Source organism: Vitis riparia, chromosome 11 (genome assembly GCF_004353265.1).
Source record: "Vitis riparia cultivar Riparia Gloire de Montpellier isolate 1030 chromosome 11, EGFV_Vit.rip_1.0, whole genome shotgun sequence".
Classification (NCBI taxonomy): Eukaryota; Viridiplantae; Streptophyta; class Magnoliopsida; order Vitales; family Vitaceae; genus Vitis; species Vitis riparia.
This window is the reverse complement of record NC_048441.1, coordinates 12,452,292-12,466,299: the sequence shown is the minus strand read 5'-3', so window position 1 is coordinate 12,466,299 and position 14,008 is coordinate 12,452,292. Positions and strand designations below refer to the sequence as shown.

At 33.9% G+C, this 14,008-nt stretch overlaps 1 protein-coding gene across 1 annotated transcript; it reads left to right on the top strand.

The window, feature by feature from the left end:
- Positions 1-7,589: 7,589 nt before the first annotated feature.
- LOC117924767 (DCN1-like protein 5) lies at positions 7,590-11,138 on the top strand. Its single transcript, XM_034843482.1, has 10 exons — positions 7,590-7,703; positions 7,911-7,977; positions 8,826-8,910; positions 8,989-9,063; positions 9,144-9,180; positions 9,267-9,350; positions 9,448-9,508; positions 9,597-9,703; positions 10,888-10,953; positions 11,043-11,138. The coding sequence occupies exons 1-10, from the start codon at positions 7,590-7,592 to the stop codon at positions 11,136-11,138; spliced, it is 792 nt and encodes a 263-aa protein (XP_034699373.1).
- Positions 11,139-14,008: the final 2,870 nt, after the last annotated feature.

Below are 14,008 nucleotides of genomic sequence, written 5' to 3'. Positions count from 1 at the left end.
TCCTAATTATAATTTATGCGAATAAATATGTCAATTTGATAATTTAGAATAAATTTTATCAAATAATTTTAATACTTAAAGTAGAAATTTAGTAATGAGTTTTAAGTCAATAAGTTAAGTATAATTTAATGTAAAATCAATTAAGTCATTAAATAATAAGGTGATGTTTGTTTTTTTTTTTGGCTTAATTATAAATAGAACTTATATTTAACTTAATACTAAATAATATTTAATAGTATTAAGTATTAAGTTATTTGTTTTTTTAATATTTTATTTCTATTAAGTATTAACCCGTTTGTTTTTTTATATATTAAAAACCAATATCTTAATATTTTAATGTATTAAAAAAATATAATTTAACGTATTTCTACAAAGTTCAAAATAATAAAATTGTTATAATAAATAATTTATCATTATCATCCTTACAAAAAATAATTAATATATATATTTTTTATATAATTGAAATAAAGTATTTAAACTTAAGAATCTGAAAAATTATTTTTATGAAATAATAATAATTTTTTCTTTTTTCTTTTTTCTAACACATATAAAGTAAAAAAGAAAGAAATTATTTATTATTAAAATAAATTACAAAATTTATTTATAAATTATATTTATTTACAATATAATTAAATTTAAAAAATTAAAGAGATAGGAGGAAACCGATATAGAAATTCTCGTATTTGTTTCATTTGAATCTTTTTAGGGTAGAGGAAAATATGCTTAAACAATGGAATTGGATTGGGATGGAATAACTCATCCAATCCACCTCGCTATCATTTCTAGATGTTTGAGCAATGGGTCTGGTCGAGCAGCCTGACCTGTGACACTGGGATCCAAGAGCACAACGCGGTTCTCTTAGTTTAAAGCAGAAAAACACATATGACCAAGCTGTCGCAGAAAAGAAAAAAGAAACAAGGCTTTTTAAGGCAGAAAACGGTGATCTCCTCTCAGTTTCCAGTTTCCGCCATCCACAGCCAGATCTCATGGATCCCCATCAACACCAACCCATTGGACAAGTAGACGAAACCTCACTTTCTTCCTCCAACACCGCTGCCACTTCATGCCACTATTGCAGCGGCCCCACCACATGCCCATCTCCACCGACATGGTCCGACATCTCTCTGCCACCCCACTATCGCCCCATCCGCGCCCCCACCATCAACCTTCCTCATTGAACTTGTAAACCCATCACACTCACTTCCACGAAATCAAAATTTCCCACAAAACCCCAAAATAAACCATTGATATAAGAATCATAAAGAATCGTATCAGATAAGATATTAATAAACTATTTCCAAACATAAAACAACCATTCTACCTATAGTTTAACCCCTGTAGGGAATTAAACCGAATTCCCAACCCGTGAGAAACAAAAATTAGAGAAAACAAATGCCAAAGAAAAAACAATCACACGCACAAGACAGTATTTACGTGGTTCGGCAATTTACCTACATCCACGGAGTTGCAGGGATATCACTATTATCAGGGAAGAATACAGAGTACAATCTGTGGCGGCTACAATATTCTCTCTATATATATAACACGACAACCCTACCACACTAAAAAACCCTAATTACAAAAAGTGGTTCCACAATGGGCTAAACGGGTCCAACAGGCCTCAATAAATCTCCCATTAAAAAGCCATGCAATATTATTTGGGTCGGGTTGTCAAACTGGATCAAACAAAACTAGGCTCCACAAAGCCCAACAAATCTCCCACTTGGAGACTAGTTCAATCACCAACATCAAACCGCTATCCTCCAAGAAACAATCCCTCATCCCTACAACTCATCCTCCTGTTCTCAAGCTAGAAGACCAATTGAAGCTGCACACAGCTTCAACTTCTCAATAGTGACACCCTTAGTCAACATGTCTGCCGGGTTCTTAGATCCACAAATCTTCTCAAGTATTACCAGTTTATCTTCAACAAGATAACAGATAAAGTGGTATTTTGTTTGTATATGCTTCGACTTTGAATGAAAAGCCGAATTTTTGGCAAGAAAAATTGCACTCTGACTGTCACTGTGTAGAATGCCCATCTCCTGCTTCTTATCCAATTCATCTAAGAAACCATGTAGCCAAATCATCTCCTTTCCAGCTTCAGTTGCTGCAACATACTCAGCTTCTGTAGTAGACAAAGTAACAATCTTCTGTAGGTTTGAAACCCATGATATAGCTGTACCACCTAGAGTAAAAACAAACCCAGTAGTACTCTTTCTACTATCAATATCACCAGCAAAATCAGCATCTACATAACCTTGCAATTTCAAACTTGTACCTATGAAGCAAAGACATGTATCTAATGAACCCTTCAGATATCTTAGTCCACTTGACTGCCTCCTAATGCTGCTTTCCAGGCCTACTCATGAATCTGCTCACAACTCCCACTACATGTGCAATGTCTGGCCTTGTACACACCATAGCATACATCAAGCTGCCAATAGCTGAGGCATAGGGCACCTTGCTCATATGGTCCCTTTCTTCTTCTGTCTTAGGTGACTGTTCTTTGCTTAGTTTGAAATGGCTCCCCAAGGGTGTGCTCACTGGTTTAGTTTCATTCATGTTGAACCTGCTGAGAACTTTCTTCACATACTCTGATTGTGAAAGCTTCAATGTACCATTAGCCTTATCTCTAATGATTCTCATACCAAGGATTTGCTTTGCAGCTCCCAAATCCTTCATTGCAAATTGTTTGGACAATTGCTTCTTCAGATTATTAATCTTCTCAATGTCAGACCCTGCAATAAGTATATCATCCACATACAACAGTAATATGATGTAAGAATTGTCAAAAGACTTAACATAACAACAGTGATCAGTTTCACATCTCTTGAACCCAATTCTATGCATAAAACTGTCAAACTTCTTGTACCACTATCTAGGAGCTTGTTTAAGGCCATACAAGCTCTTTCTCAGTTTGCAGACTAGACTCTCTTGTCCCTGAACAATGAACCCTTCTGGCTGAATCATGTAAAGGTCTTCCTCCAAGTCACCATGAAGGAATGTTGTCTTCACATCTAACTGTTCAAGATGTAAGTTTTCTGCAGCCACCATTCCAAGTACAAGTCTAATTGTTGACATCTTCACAATTGGAGAAAATATCTCTGTGTAGTCAATGCCCTCCTTCTGCTGGAACCCTTTAACAACTAATCTGGCCTTGTAACGTTTGCTACCATCATGCTCATTCTTTATTCTGTATACCCACTTGTTGTGCAAAGCCTTCTTTCCTACTGGCAATTCAGTTAGTTCCCATGTCTGATTTCCCAACAGGGAATCCATCTCATCATTCATGGCTAACTCCCACTTGCTTGAATTCTCATCTTGCAAGGCTTCATCATAACACTCTGGCTCACCACCATCAGTCAACAGGAGATAATTTAAAACAGGTGAATAACGCTGCGGAGGTCTAATGTTCCTGGAAGATCTGCGAACTTCAGCTACAGGTGTACTCAAATCTACCTGTGAATTTACATTCTCCTTATCTTCTTCACCCCCTTTTTGGACAATACTTTCAGTCAATTCATCTAAGTTGACAAACTTAGATTTCTTTTTATCTATCTCTGTAACATCTGACACTACAGTTGACCTGTCCTTGTACATAACCTGTTCATTAAATATCACATTTCTACTTCTGATGATTTTCCTGTTTTGTTCATCCCAAAACCTATAGCCAAATTTCTCATCACCATAGCCAATGAAAAAACATATTTTTGACTTTGTATCAAGTTTACTACGAGCATTAGAATCAATATGAACATAAGAAATACAACAAAAAACTTTTAAATGTGAAAACTTCACCTCTTTACCGCTCCAAACCTCCTTAGGAAGTCTGAACTCCATGGGAACTGATGGTCCTCGGTTTATCAGGTAAGCTGCAGTGCTAACAGCATCAGCCCAAAAAGTTTTTGGTAGTCCAGCATGCAACCTCATACTTCTAGCACGCTCATTGAGAGTTCTGTTTATGCGCTCAGCCACACCATTCTGCTGTGGTGTCCCAGGAATGGTCTTCTCCATTCTAATTCCCTGTGCAACACAATACTCACTGAACCCTCCATCTATGTACTCTCCTCCATTATCTGACCTTAGACATTTTACTTTCAAGTCTGTTTCTGTCTCAACCATGGCCTTCCACTTCTTAAAGGTTTCAAATACATCAAATTTATTTTTCAGAAAATAAACCCATACCTTTCTACTTGAGTCATCAATAAAGGTGATGTAGTACCTTGAACCTCCTAGGGATGCAACCGGAGAAGGCCCCCACAAATCAGTGTGTACTAGTTCCAATTTTTCAGCCTTCGGTGTCCTGCCGGTTTTCAAAAAGCTCACATTTTTTTGCTTTCCTAAGATGCATATTTCACACATGTCAAAATCAATGGACTTCAATTCTGGTAGTTTTCCTTTTGACAACAACATCTTCATCACTTTCTCACTCATGTGACCAAGTCTACGGTGCCATAGACTTGTATCAATACTTGCATCAGCAACTGCAATTGTGTTTCTTGGACATGAGGTCATATACAGAGTATCAGTCTTCTTTCCACGAGCCAATACCCTAGCTCCCTTTGTAACCTTCCAAGTACCACCAACAAATAGTATTGCATGTCCTTCATCATCAAGTTATCCAACAGAAATCAGATTCCTCCTCATGTCAGGAATATGTCGAACCTTCTCCAGTAACCAAACAGACCCATTGGGCAATGATATTCGGACGTCTCCCAGACCCACAACATCCAAGGCTGAACCATCAGCCAAATACACCTTACCAAAATCACCTGCAACATAATTCTGTATGATTTCTCGGTGTGGAGTGGTATGAAACGAAGCTCCTGAATCCAAAACCCAATCATCAAGTGGACTGTCTACTGCAAGAAGTAATGCATCTTGTACCTCTTCTGTTACAACATTAGCAGAATCATCTTCATTCTTCTTCTTAGGGCTTTTGCATTGCCTTTTAAAGTGACCTATTTCCCACAATTCCAGCATTGTACTTGTTGGCCTGATCTAGATTTGCTTTTGTTCCGATTAGAATTTCTGGAATTTGATCTACATTGATTTGAATTTCTGTTATTACCTCTACCTCTTGTCTCAAGGTTTAGGGCAGAACCAGATCCTGAGGTTTCACCTGCATCTCTTCGGCGAATCTCCTCAGCCAGAATTAAATCTCGTATATCATTGTACTTGAGCTTTTCCTTTCCCGTAAAATTGCTTACTACCATCCTCATTGCCTCCCAACTGTTTGGCAAAGAAGCCAAGACGATCAGAGCACGAATCTCATCATCAAAATCAATTTCTACAGACGACAATTGATTTGTGATTGTATTAAATTCATTTAGATGTTGTGCTACTGATGCATTCTCTGCCATCTTCAAATTAAACAATTTCTTCATCAGATGCACCTTATTGTTTGCGGACGACTTTTCATACATACCGGACAAAGCCTTCATCAAATCTGCTGTGGTCTTCTCCTTTACAACATTATGTGCAACAGACCTAGATAGAGTTAACCTAATAACTCCTAGAACCTGTCTGTCAAGAAGCGCCCATTCCTCAGCCTTCATACTCTCAGGTTTTGTCCCCAAAAAAGGCAGATGCAATTTCCTCCCATAGAGATAATCTTCAATCTGCATCCTCCAATACGCAAAGTCTGTGCCATCAAACTTTTCTATTCCAGACGCCTTTCCTGCTTCCTCTGTCATTGCTCCCACTCAAACCTAACCCTAGACTCTGATACCAGTTGTAGGGAATTAAACCGAATTCCCAACCCGTGAGAAACAAAAATTAGAGAAAACAAACGCCAAAGAAAAAACAATCACACGCACAAGACAGTATTTACGTGGTTCGGCAATTTGCCTACATCCACGGAGTTGCAGGGATATCACTATTATCAGGGAAGAATACAGAGTACAATCTGTGGCGGCTACAATATTCTCTCTATATATATAACACGACAACCCTACCACACTAAAAAACCCTAATTACAAAAGGTGGTTCCACAATGGGCTAAACGGGCCCAACAGGCCTCAATAAATCTCCCATTAAAAAGCCATGCAATATTATTCGGGTCGGGTTGTCAAACCAGATCAAACAAAACTAGGCTCCACAAAGCCCAACAACCCCATTGCTGAGAAAGAGCACGAACGAAAGCTGAAACCTAAATAAAGAGAAAAAATGGGGAATGCAAGGGGCTTCCCCATATGACCACATGACATGTCACCTTTGCTCCACGTGACATCCTTCTATCTCTTTTTGGACGAACGTAATCAGATCCGAATATCCAATCCGGATTAGAAGTATCAGTAACTGATCACGCGGTGTTCCTCTAAAACTACACAATGCATTCCGAATGGGTTTCCCGACCCACTCTCACAAGCAATCATTCTCCTTATGCCAGAAACACGCTCGATGGGAATTCACCTTATTTCCGTAGGTGACCTGCTATACACTGCACCATACCGCCTATAGGCTGAGGTGACAAGTGAACCATCAGGTCACCTCACTAGCAATCCCTATCAGCCTCTTAAAGGGTGATGATTGTTTTGTCATCAACTGTGTTGTCATCATGACTACGAAAGTTAAGAAGCCATCTCAGCATAGATGTGACATCGTTCTAGACACTATAAAAACCCTCCTCTAGTTCAAGATCAAGGTACATGCACACCTACCAGAAACTTTTTCTTAAGCTTCTACAAATGGGGAAACCTCAAATGTTGACTTTAATCATCTGACTTGAGCTTCAAAGGGTGTGTCCGAACAACCTATCTGAACATCTTTTACAGGGAAAAAGGGAGAAGCACTGTTCCTAGTTGACTTGGCTTTAAAAGGGAAGAAATTACCTTGAAAAAGCTTAGTGATAGTCATGGAATCAATGAGCTACACATGGATGAGGTGAGGGTTGGGGATTGCTGGTTGTAATTGAGACTAGAGAGCTACAAGGGATGGGCTAAGGTTGGGTGTCGGGCATCGGGTTACAATCATGATTTGGGGAGGTTTAAAAAACTTGCTTTTTTTTGTTTAGCTAAACATTTTAAGAATTCAATAATAAATCATCAAAAACTAGAAAAACAAATAATCTAAATCCTAAAAGCAAATTCCTTTCAATAAAAAATTAAAAAAAAAACAAACAGTATTAAGTTTTACTTAATAAGTTGTTTTTGTTTGGAGTGACGGTAGTAATATCAAAATTTTACAAAAGAAATCTCATTAATTAATCCCACTTTAATTTATTTTTTAACCATTTTAAAATGGGTATTAATTATTTATTTAGAAAAATAGGATGCATAAGCATTAAAAAAATTCAGAACACATTAAATTCATAAAGATGGAAACTCAAAATGAAAGTCCACAAGTACTAAATTTGCGGCGTGTCAGAAAGAAGTAAGGTGCCAAATGACGTAACGTAACCGAAGCTTCTTCCCCCGAAACGAACACTCACACTCACACTCTCTCTTCATCCCACTCTCTCTTCATCCCATACTGCTTCGGAATTTTCACTCCCTGCACTCACTTTAACCTACACTTCTGATTTCGATTTGGGTTTTTGATTTGGTTCCGGTCATCAAATCCGACGTTCCCCATTCCCAACAGCGATGTCTTTCCCAAGAAAGACGGGATCACCCAATCCAATGTCGATCAAAGCGAATGACGTTGATCTCTTTCATTCCGGTAACCCCATCATTGTATCATTGTTTGATCGCTTATGGGTATGGTCTGTTTGGTTGCTCAGAAACCGGAGGAAAGTGGGAAAAGAAGAAAGAAATTTTTTTTCATAATTTGGTGTTGTTTGTTTGGTGGGAAAATTCCAAAAAAGTGGTTTTAAACCTTTTTCTTTTGTTTTTTGTTTTTTTCAGCAACCAAACGCAGGGTCAGTATTGTTTCTGTTCACGTTTTTCGTAATGCGGTTGTTTTAGGTGCGTTTGGATGCTGGGAAACTGGATGAAAATGATAGAAAAGCAAAAAGAACTACTTATCTTTCTGGTCCATTTTAAATATCAACAATGAAGTGTACACAACCTTTGTATTTCTTCCCTCCATTTTCTAGTCAACCAAACAGAGTCTTAGGATCCTTCTCTTCGGCTTCTATTCTATTTCTTAGTGTTAACTGTTAAGTTGCTTTGGATTGCGTCATTGATATTTTTTTTTCCCTCTCTTTTCCGTAGCTTTTAACTTTTCTCTCTCCAATCTGGGTTAGATTGCAAGGAGTTTACGTGTCTCTCTCTTAAATAAAAGATTATTATTAAAATAATAATAATAATAATTTTATGGAGAATGATGTGACTTCCATTACGGCTTGGGATGATTTGAGGAATGCAAGTTGAATGGATTTCATCAAGTGGCTAGACTGTTTTTGATTTTGCTTTTTTAATTTTTTTATTTTAATTTCTTAATTTTATATTTTGATTTTCAAAATTTCGGGTCTTATTTCGAGCCCTGCTTAGACAAAAAGAAAAAGAAAAGAAAAAAAGAAAAGAAAAATACTAGGAATCTGGAAGAGAATCAAGAGATAGGACTTCGAGGATAAAAAGCAGCTTTTCAGGTTGATAGGAAGAACATTCTACCTGCCATTCAATTCGCGGATTCTATAGAGTTGGTGGCTGAAGGTTACACGAGGAATATTCTTTCTAATATTCACGACTAGCTTCTTGTTTAATCCTTGCGTTTGGCTGCTGAGAAACTGACTCACTTTTAATCATAAAGTTTAAAACTGATTGCTCTAAAACAAGTTATTTTTAAGTGCGTTTAACGTTAGTTTGTATATTGAATCAGTTTATTTGCATGGGAGTTGATGTGATGCATGTTGTATAACGATATGATATGTTGTTCAGCTTCAAATATAGCCTTAATGCAGCTGTTGGAGCAGATAGATAAACTATTCGATACATACGCAAATGAAATGACAAACTTGATCGAGTAAGTATACACTATTTGATCTCAGTCATCTTCTTCATGCTATTACCTCACATTTTCCATCAAAATTTGAACAATAAGGGCATCAGGCATAGAGGAACTTTGTTCAGATTTAAAGGTGGGTGCGGATGATGTGAGAATGCTGATGCTTGCATGGTATGTCGTTGGAGTAGTCTATGTTTCATTAGTCCAATGACTGTAGATGACTGATGATGGGCCTGGATGTATGTCTGCAGGAAAATGAAAGCGAAAAAGCAGGGATTTATAACTCAGGTAATTAGCCCCATGCACCCTCATGAGATGTGAGTGAGAAAGAATTAAAGAGTAGGTCAGCTAAAATCAGTAGCTCTGGTGGTCAGGATGAGTGGCGGAGGGGCCTGAAAGCTCTGGAAGCTAACTCCCTGGAGAAGTTACAGAGAGCACTCCCAGCGTTGGAGAGAGAGGTAAGCATTTTATTTTGTTTTACATTTAGAGGAGTAGTCCGGCCGGGAGATTGGGTGAAAATTGTTGCCTGTGTTGTATTTGTGTATATAAAATTAGGTAATGAGGCCTTCGAATTTCAAGGATTTCTACGCTTTTGCGTTCCGGTACAGCCTCACAGGTAAGTTTGCATGCTTTCAAATGAATAACGGAATAATTAAGCTTTTAATTTCATGCATTTATTTGGTTATTTCATGTGCCTGTTTCAGAAGAGCGGCAGAAGACGGTGGACATTGGCAGCATCTGTCTACTGCTGAAGATAGTTCTAGGTTCCCAGTTCCGCCCTCAGGTGGATTCCTTCACCCAGTATCTACAGGTGTGTGTGCTCTTCCTCTCTCGTCTTTCTTGGTGGAATCGGTATTTTTAATCCACTCAAAAGTAAAAACACAGTAGGGCCGTGTTTGGTTTGCCCGATCCATGGAACAATATCCTATGATTCCTATCCATGTGCAGTAGTATATCCTATCTCACGGTTTAGTAGATATAATAGAATTATGGTGGAGGGATATATCCTACCTTTTTTTTCTCTCTATAATATCGGAAATACTAAAAAAAAAAAAAAGAATATATAAAAAAATTAAAAAAATGATTTTTTATATTCGACTATTTTATAAAAAAATCCAATATAAAAAAACTATTTGAGAAATTATATATTTTAAAATTGTTAAATTTTTATACCGGTGAGTTAAGGTAAGTGAAATAAGTTTGAACAAGTAAATAAAAATAATATATTGATTTTGAATTTGTTTTCTTTCATTGTTTCTTTATGTTTTATTTATTTATTTATTTTACATTTTCTTTCAAATTTTTCAAAAACCAAATATAATCTTATAATCCTAAGTTGTACCAACCTCATGGATTATAAATTTACTTCTTATAAAAAATTTTATATTTCTTTTAATTCTCTATATTACTCATTTTATAAAACAAATAATTTTGATTTAAAAAGGTTAAAATTGTATGTAATAAAAAAAATAAAAATGTATAAAATATACCATAATGTAGCAATGATACATGTATTATTTAATAAATACAAATTATTTTCTATACTTAACAACGTAATATGATATATATTTTAATTTATAAATTTTAAATATTTTAACTATAATATTATTAATAAAATACTAAATTTATCAATTATAGAATGATTTTCAAATAATACTTTTTATATTATTTCATATATTTTTTTAAAACAAACATCACAAATATCAAATATTAAAATTCAATAAATTTTTTATCTTTAAAAAGACCAAATATAAACATATTATAATCTCGTTGACTATAATTCATGGGATATATATCATTCTATTGACATATAATATATTAAAATATACATATTACGATACTTTATACATCTTATGGTTGTATTGTATACAACTAGCCGAATAGTTCAAGATTTGTCATGCTTAGCTAGCATCTATGTCACAGCTTCTCTAGGTAAGTTAGGATACTCAAAAAAAATCTTACTTGTTGCTTAATAAGAGAATGAATCTGTGGCAGATGCAAAAAGAATACAAGGTACTGACATTTGATCAATGGATGGGGTTTTATCAATTCTGCAATGAGGTAATTTTTTTTTTTTGGTGGGTGTGGAGTGTGGAGGATCTTGCATTTATCAATCACCTAATTGTGAAGTTTAACTCTTTTGTTGGCAGATAAGCTTTCCGGACCTTAACAACTATGATGATCAGCTTGCTTGGCCGTTGGTCCTAGACTCTTTCGTGGAATGGATCAGACAAAAGAACAACTAGATGGATACGCCTTAAACTTCGCACTACCATGTTGCTCCATCTTAATCTGTATCGTTTCATGCATTTTGAGACCTAAAATATGAACAACCTATGATAATTAATAAAACTTCAACTACTATTCATGACTTGGTCCCTATTCATCTGCTTCTATGACTAGGAAAATCCGAGTCGTTGAGCTTGTGCACTAGACCTTTTCAGTGGGAATTAAGGCAAGCAACAAGATCGAGCTGCTGGTTATGAAGATTCTTAAAATATTTATGATGCATATCGTTGTTTTACAAACATCTGCTACTGTCCGGTTGACCGGCCAAGGAAGGCCCTTATTCATATGGGCGTATGGAGTATAAACTCTGAACGGATCTAGGAGGATTAGAAGTGCCTTTTCTTTTTCTTTTTTTTTTTAATTGTTAGGAAATGCTTAATTTACACTAGTTAGATATTTGATAAAATTTTAAGATCACTTTTAAAAATTTTGAGAATACTTCATCTTACTTTTTATCGTATAAACTTTGAACGGATCAAATTTTTATCGTATTGCTAAAACATATTTGCCAATTAGCATATATAAAAGTATTTTCAAGAAATGAAACATAGATAACAACCCTAGCTAGCTTTTACATAAAGAGAAATTTTTTTCATTTCATTTCTTTTATTTTCCTATCTCATGTGTTAAGGAAACGAGACTAGGGATGGCAACGGGGCGAAGCGCCCCGTCCCAACCCCGCCCCGTTTATTTAAAACAATTCTCATCCCCGTCCCATTTAAAAAATTAAACGGGGTGGGGTGGGGCGGGGCGGGCGGGTATGCTACATTCCCATACCCGCCCTGTTTAACTTTTTATTTAATTTTTTTAAATTACTTTTAAATTTTTTAATTATATTAAAATAAATATATTTTATAAATAATTAAATTATTATATTTTTTATAATTTATTTTATTAAAAATAATTTATTCTTATCTATATATTAAAAATAATAAAATAAAAATTAAATTAAAATAATTTTAAAATTAAAATTTAATTTAATTTTAATTTTAATTTTAATTTTATATATAATCGGGGCGAGGCGAGGCGGGGCGGAGCAATACCCGAACCCGCCCCGGGTTTAAAAAAAATCTCAAACCCGTCCCATACCCGTTTAGGAAAATAATATCCCGTCCCATTAGGGGCGGGGCGGGGCGGGTACCTGAAATGACCCGCCCCATTGCCATCCCTAAACGAGACCATTACAAGAAAACATACTTTTCATACCGAAAATTTAGGGACGAATTAAATTTCACCTTGAAAATAACATTTTTTTTTTTACTTTTTCCTGCTAAATTTGAAATTTTTGTCACTAAAATATTGGCCTCGAAAATGTAGGGCCATTTTTTTTGTTCCAAACATTTTTTTGACGAAAACAAACCATATGTTAACAAAATTATGCATTACTAAGTATAATTTTTAGGGATGAAAGTAACTTCATCACTAAAAGTTATAGCTTTTTGTCTATATTTGCTAATGAATTTTTTTTCCTCAAAGATTTTATTATTTGTTGATGAATTGAATAATTTTGTCACTAAATAGTGTTATTAAATTGTGATGTTATTAAATAGCTAAATGATTTATTTAATTATTAAATAGCATGTTCTTAATTTTTATTTGACCTATTAATATTTACACTATACTATTTTATTTTTATTACTTTATATAAATCATAAAAAAATAATTAAAAATATGTGAGATTAAGTCCTATACTCTTAAGTTTATTTAAATATAAATGTTTTGCTTTATTAGTATTGGTATGAAAATATGATAAATATATATTATTTGGGCAATTAAGATTTATTGTGTAACATGTTATTTATATGGTTTTATATAAATATAATTATAAATAATTAATGATATGTAAGATTGCTTCCAATAATTTTAATTTCAATGCTTTGTTATATTATTATTCAAAAATAAATAATACTTTATGATTTTTAATAGATTGGGTAAAGGTTGTCTATATAACTTTAAAGTAAGAACAACATTGAATTTATGTTAGCTCTAGGTGATTATAGGTAAGTTTAGTGTTCTAATTTGGTCTCATTCAACATCAAACTTATCGACTCAAGAAGTAAATTTTTGTTTTTCATCATTGTCTAGTAACATTTAATTAGATACTTTAAATTAATTGATTTTTAATTTTTTTTGGTTTTTAAATAATTGTTAATAATGAAATTTATCAATAAATTGCTTAGTGTCTACAAATATGTTTCATTGTCATAAAATCTCAAATATGTCTTTTCATTTTTTTTCCATTTTTATACTATATGTTATTGCATAGTTATATCACCTTAATTTTTTATATGTTAATTTTGAAATCTAGAATGTCAAATGTTATTTTAAATAAACATGAAGATTTATATCCGTTTATTTAAAAAGATATAGGGTACAATCCAAGAAGAAACAACTAGTGCTTGTTTGACCACGTTTTCAAAAATAATTTTGAAATTATAGGATTTGTTTGATAATTGTTTTCGAAAACAATTTTGAAAATGGTTTTTTACAATAGTTTTTGAAAACTATTTTATGAGTTCTTTTAGAATAAAAGTCACTTTAGAAATCTAAAATATTTTTAATATTTTAAATATGTTTCAATTTTATATATATATATATATATATATATATATATATATATATATATATATATATATATATATATAGTGTTTTATTTTTAATCATTGTACATGTTTGTATAATTATTTCTTAAAACATTTATAAAAAAAAGTGAAAATAGCATAACACAATTAAAATATATTTTATGATAACATTCTTTTTTTCTATTCTTAAGAACAAAAAAAAAGAAAAAAAAAAAAAAACAGTTTTTGGTTGTCAAACATGCTTC

Bases quoted from the DNA above. Each gene is read 5' to 3' on its own strand.
- LOC117924767 (XM_034843482.1), top strand. From the start codon at position 7,590: ATGTCTTTCCCAAGAAAGACGGGATCACCCAATCCAATGTCGATCAAA. The intron at 7,978-8,825 runs GTCCATTTTAAA...TATGTTGTTCAG, and splicing joins AAGAACTACTTATCTTTCTG to CTTCAAATATAGCCTTAATG. The intron at 9,704-10,887 runs GTGTGTGTGCTC...AATCTGTGGCAG, and splicing joins CCTTCACCCAGTATCTACAG to ATGCAAAAAGAATACAAGGT.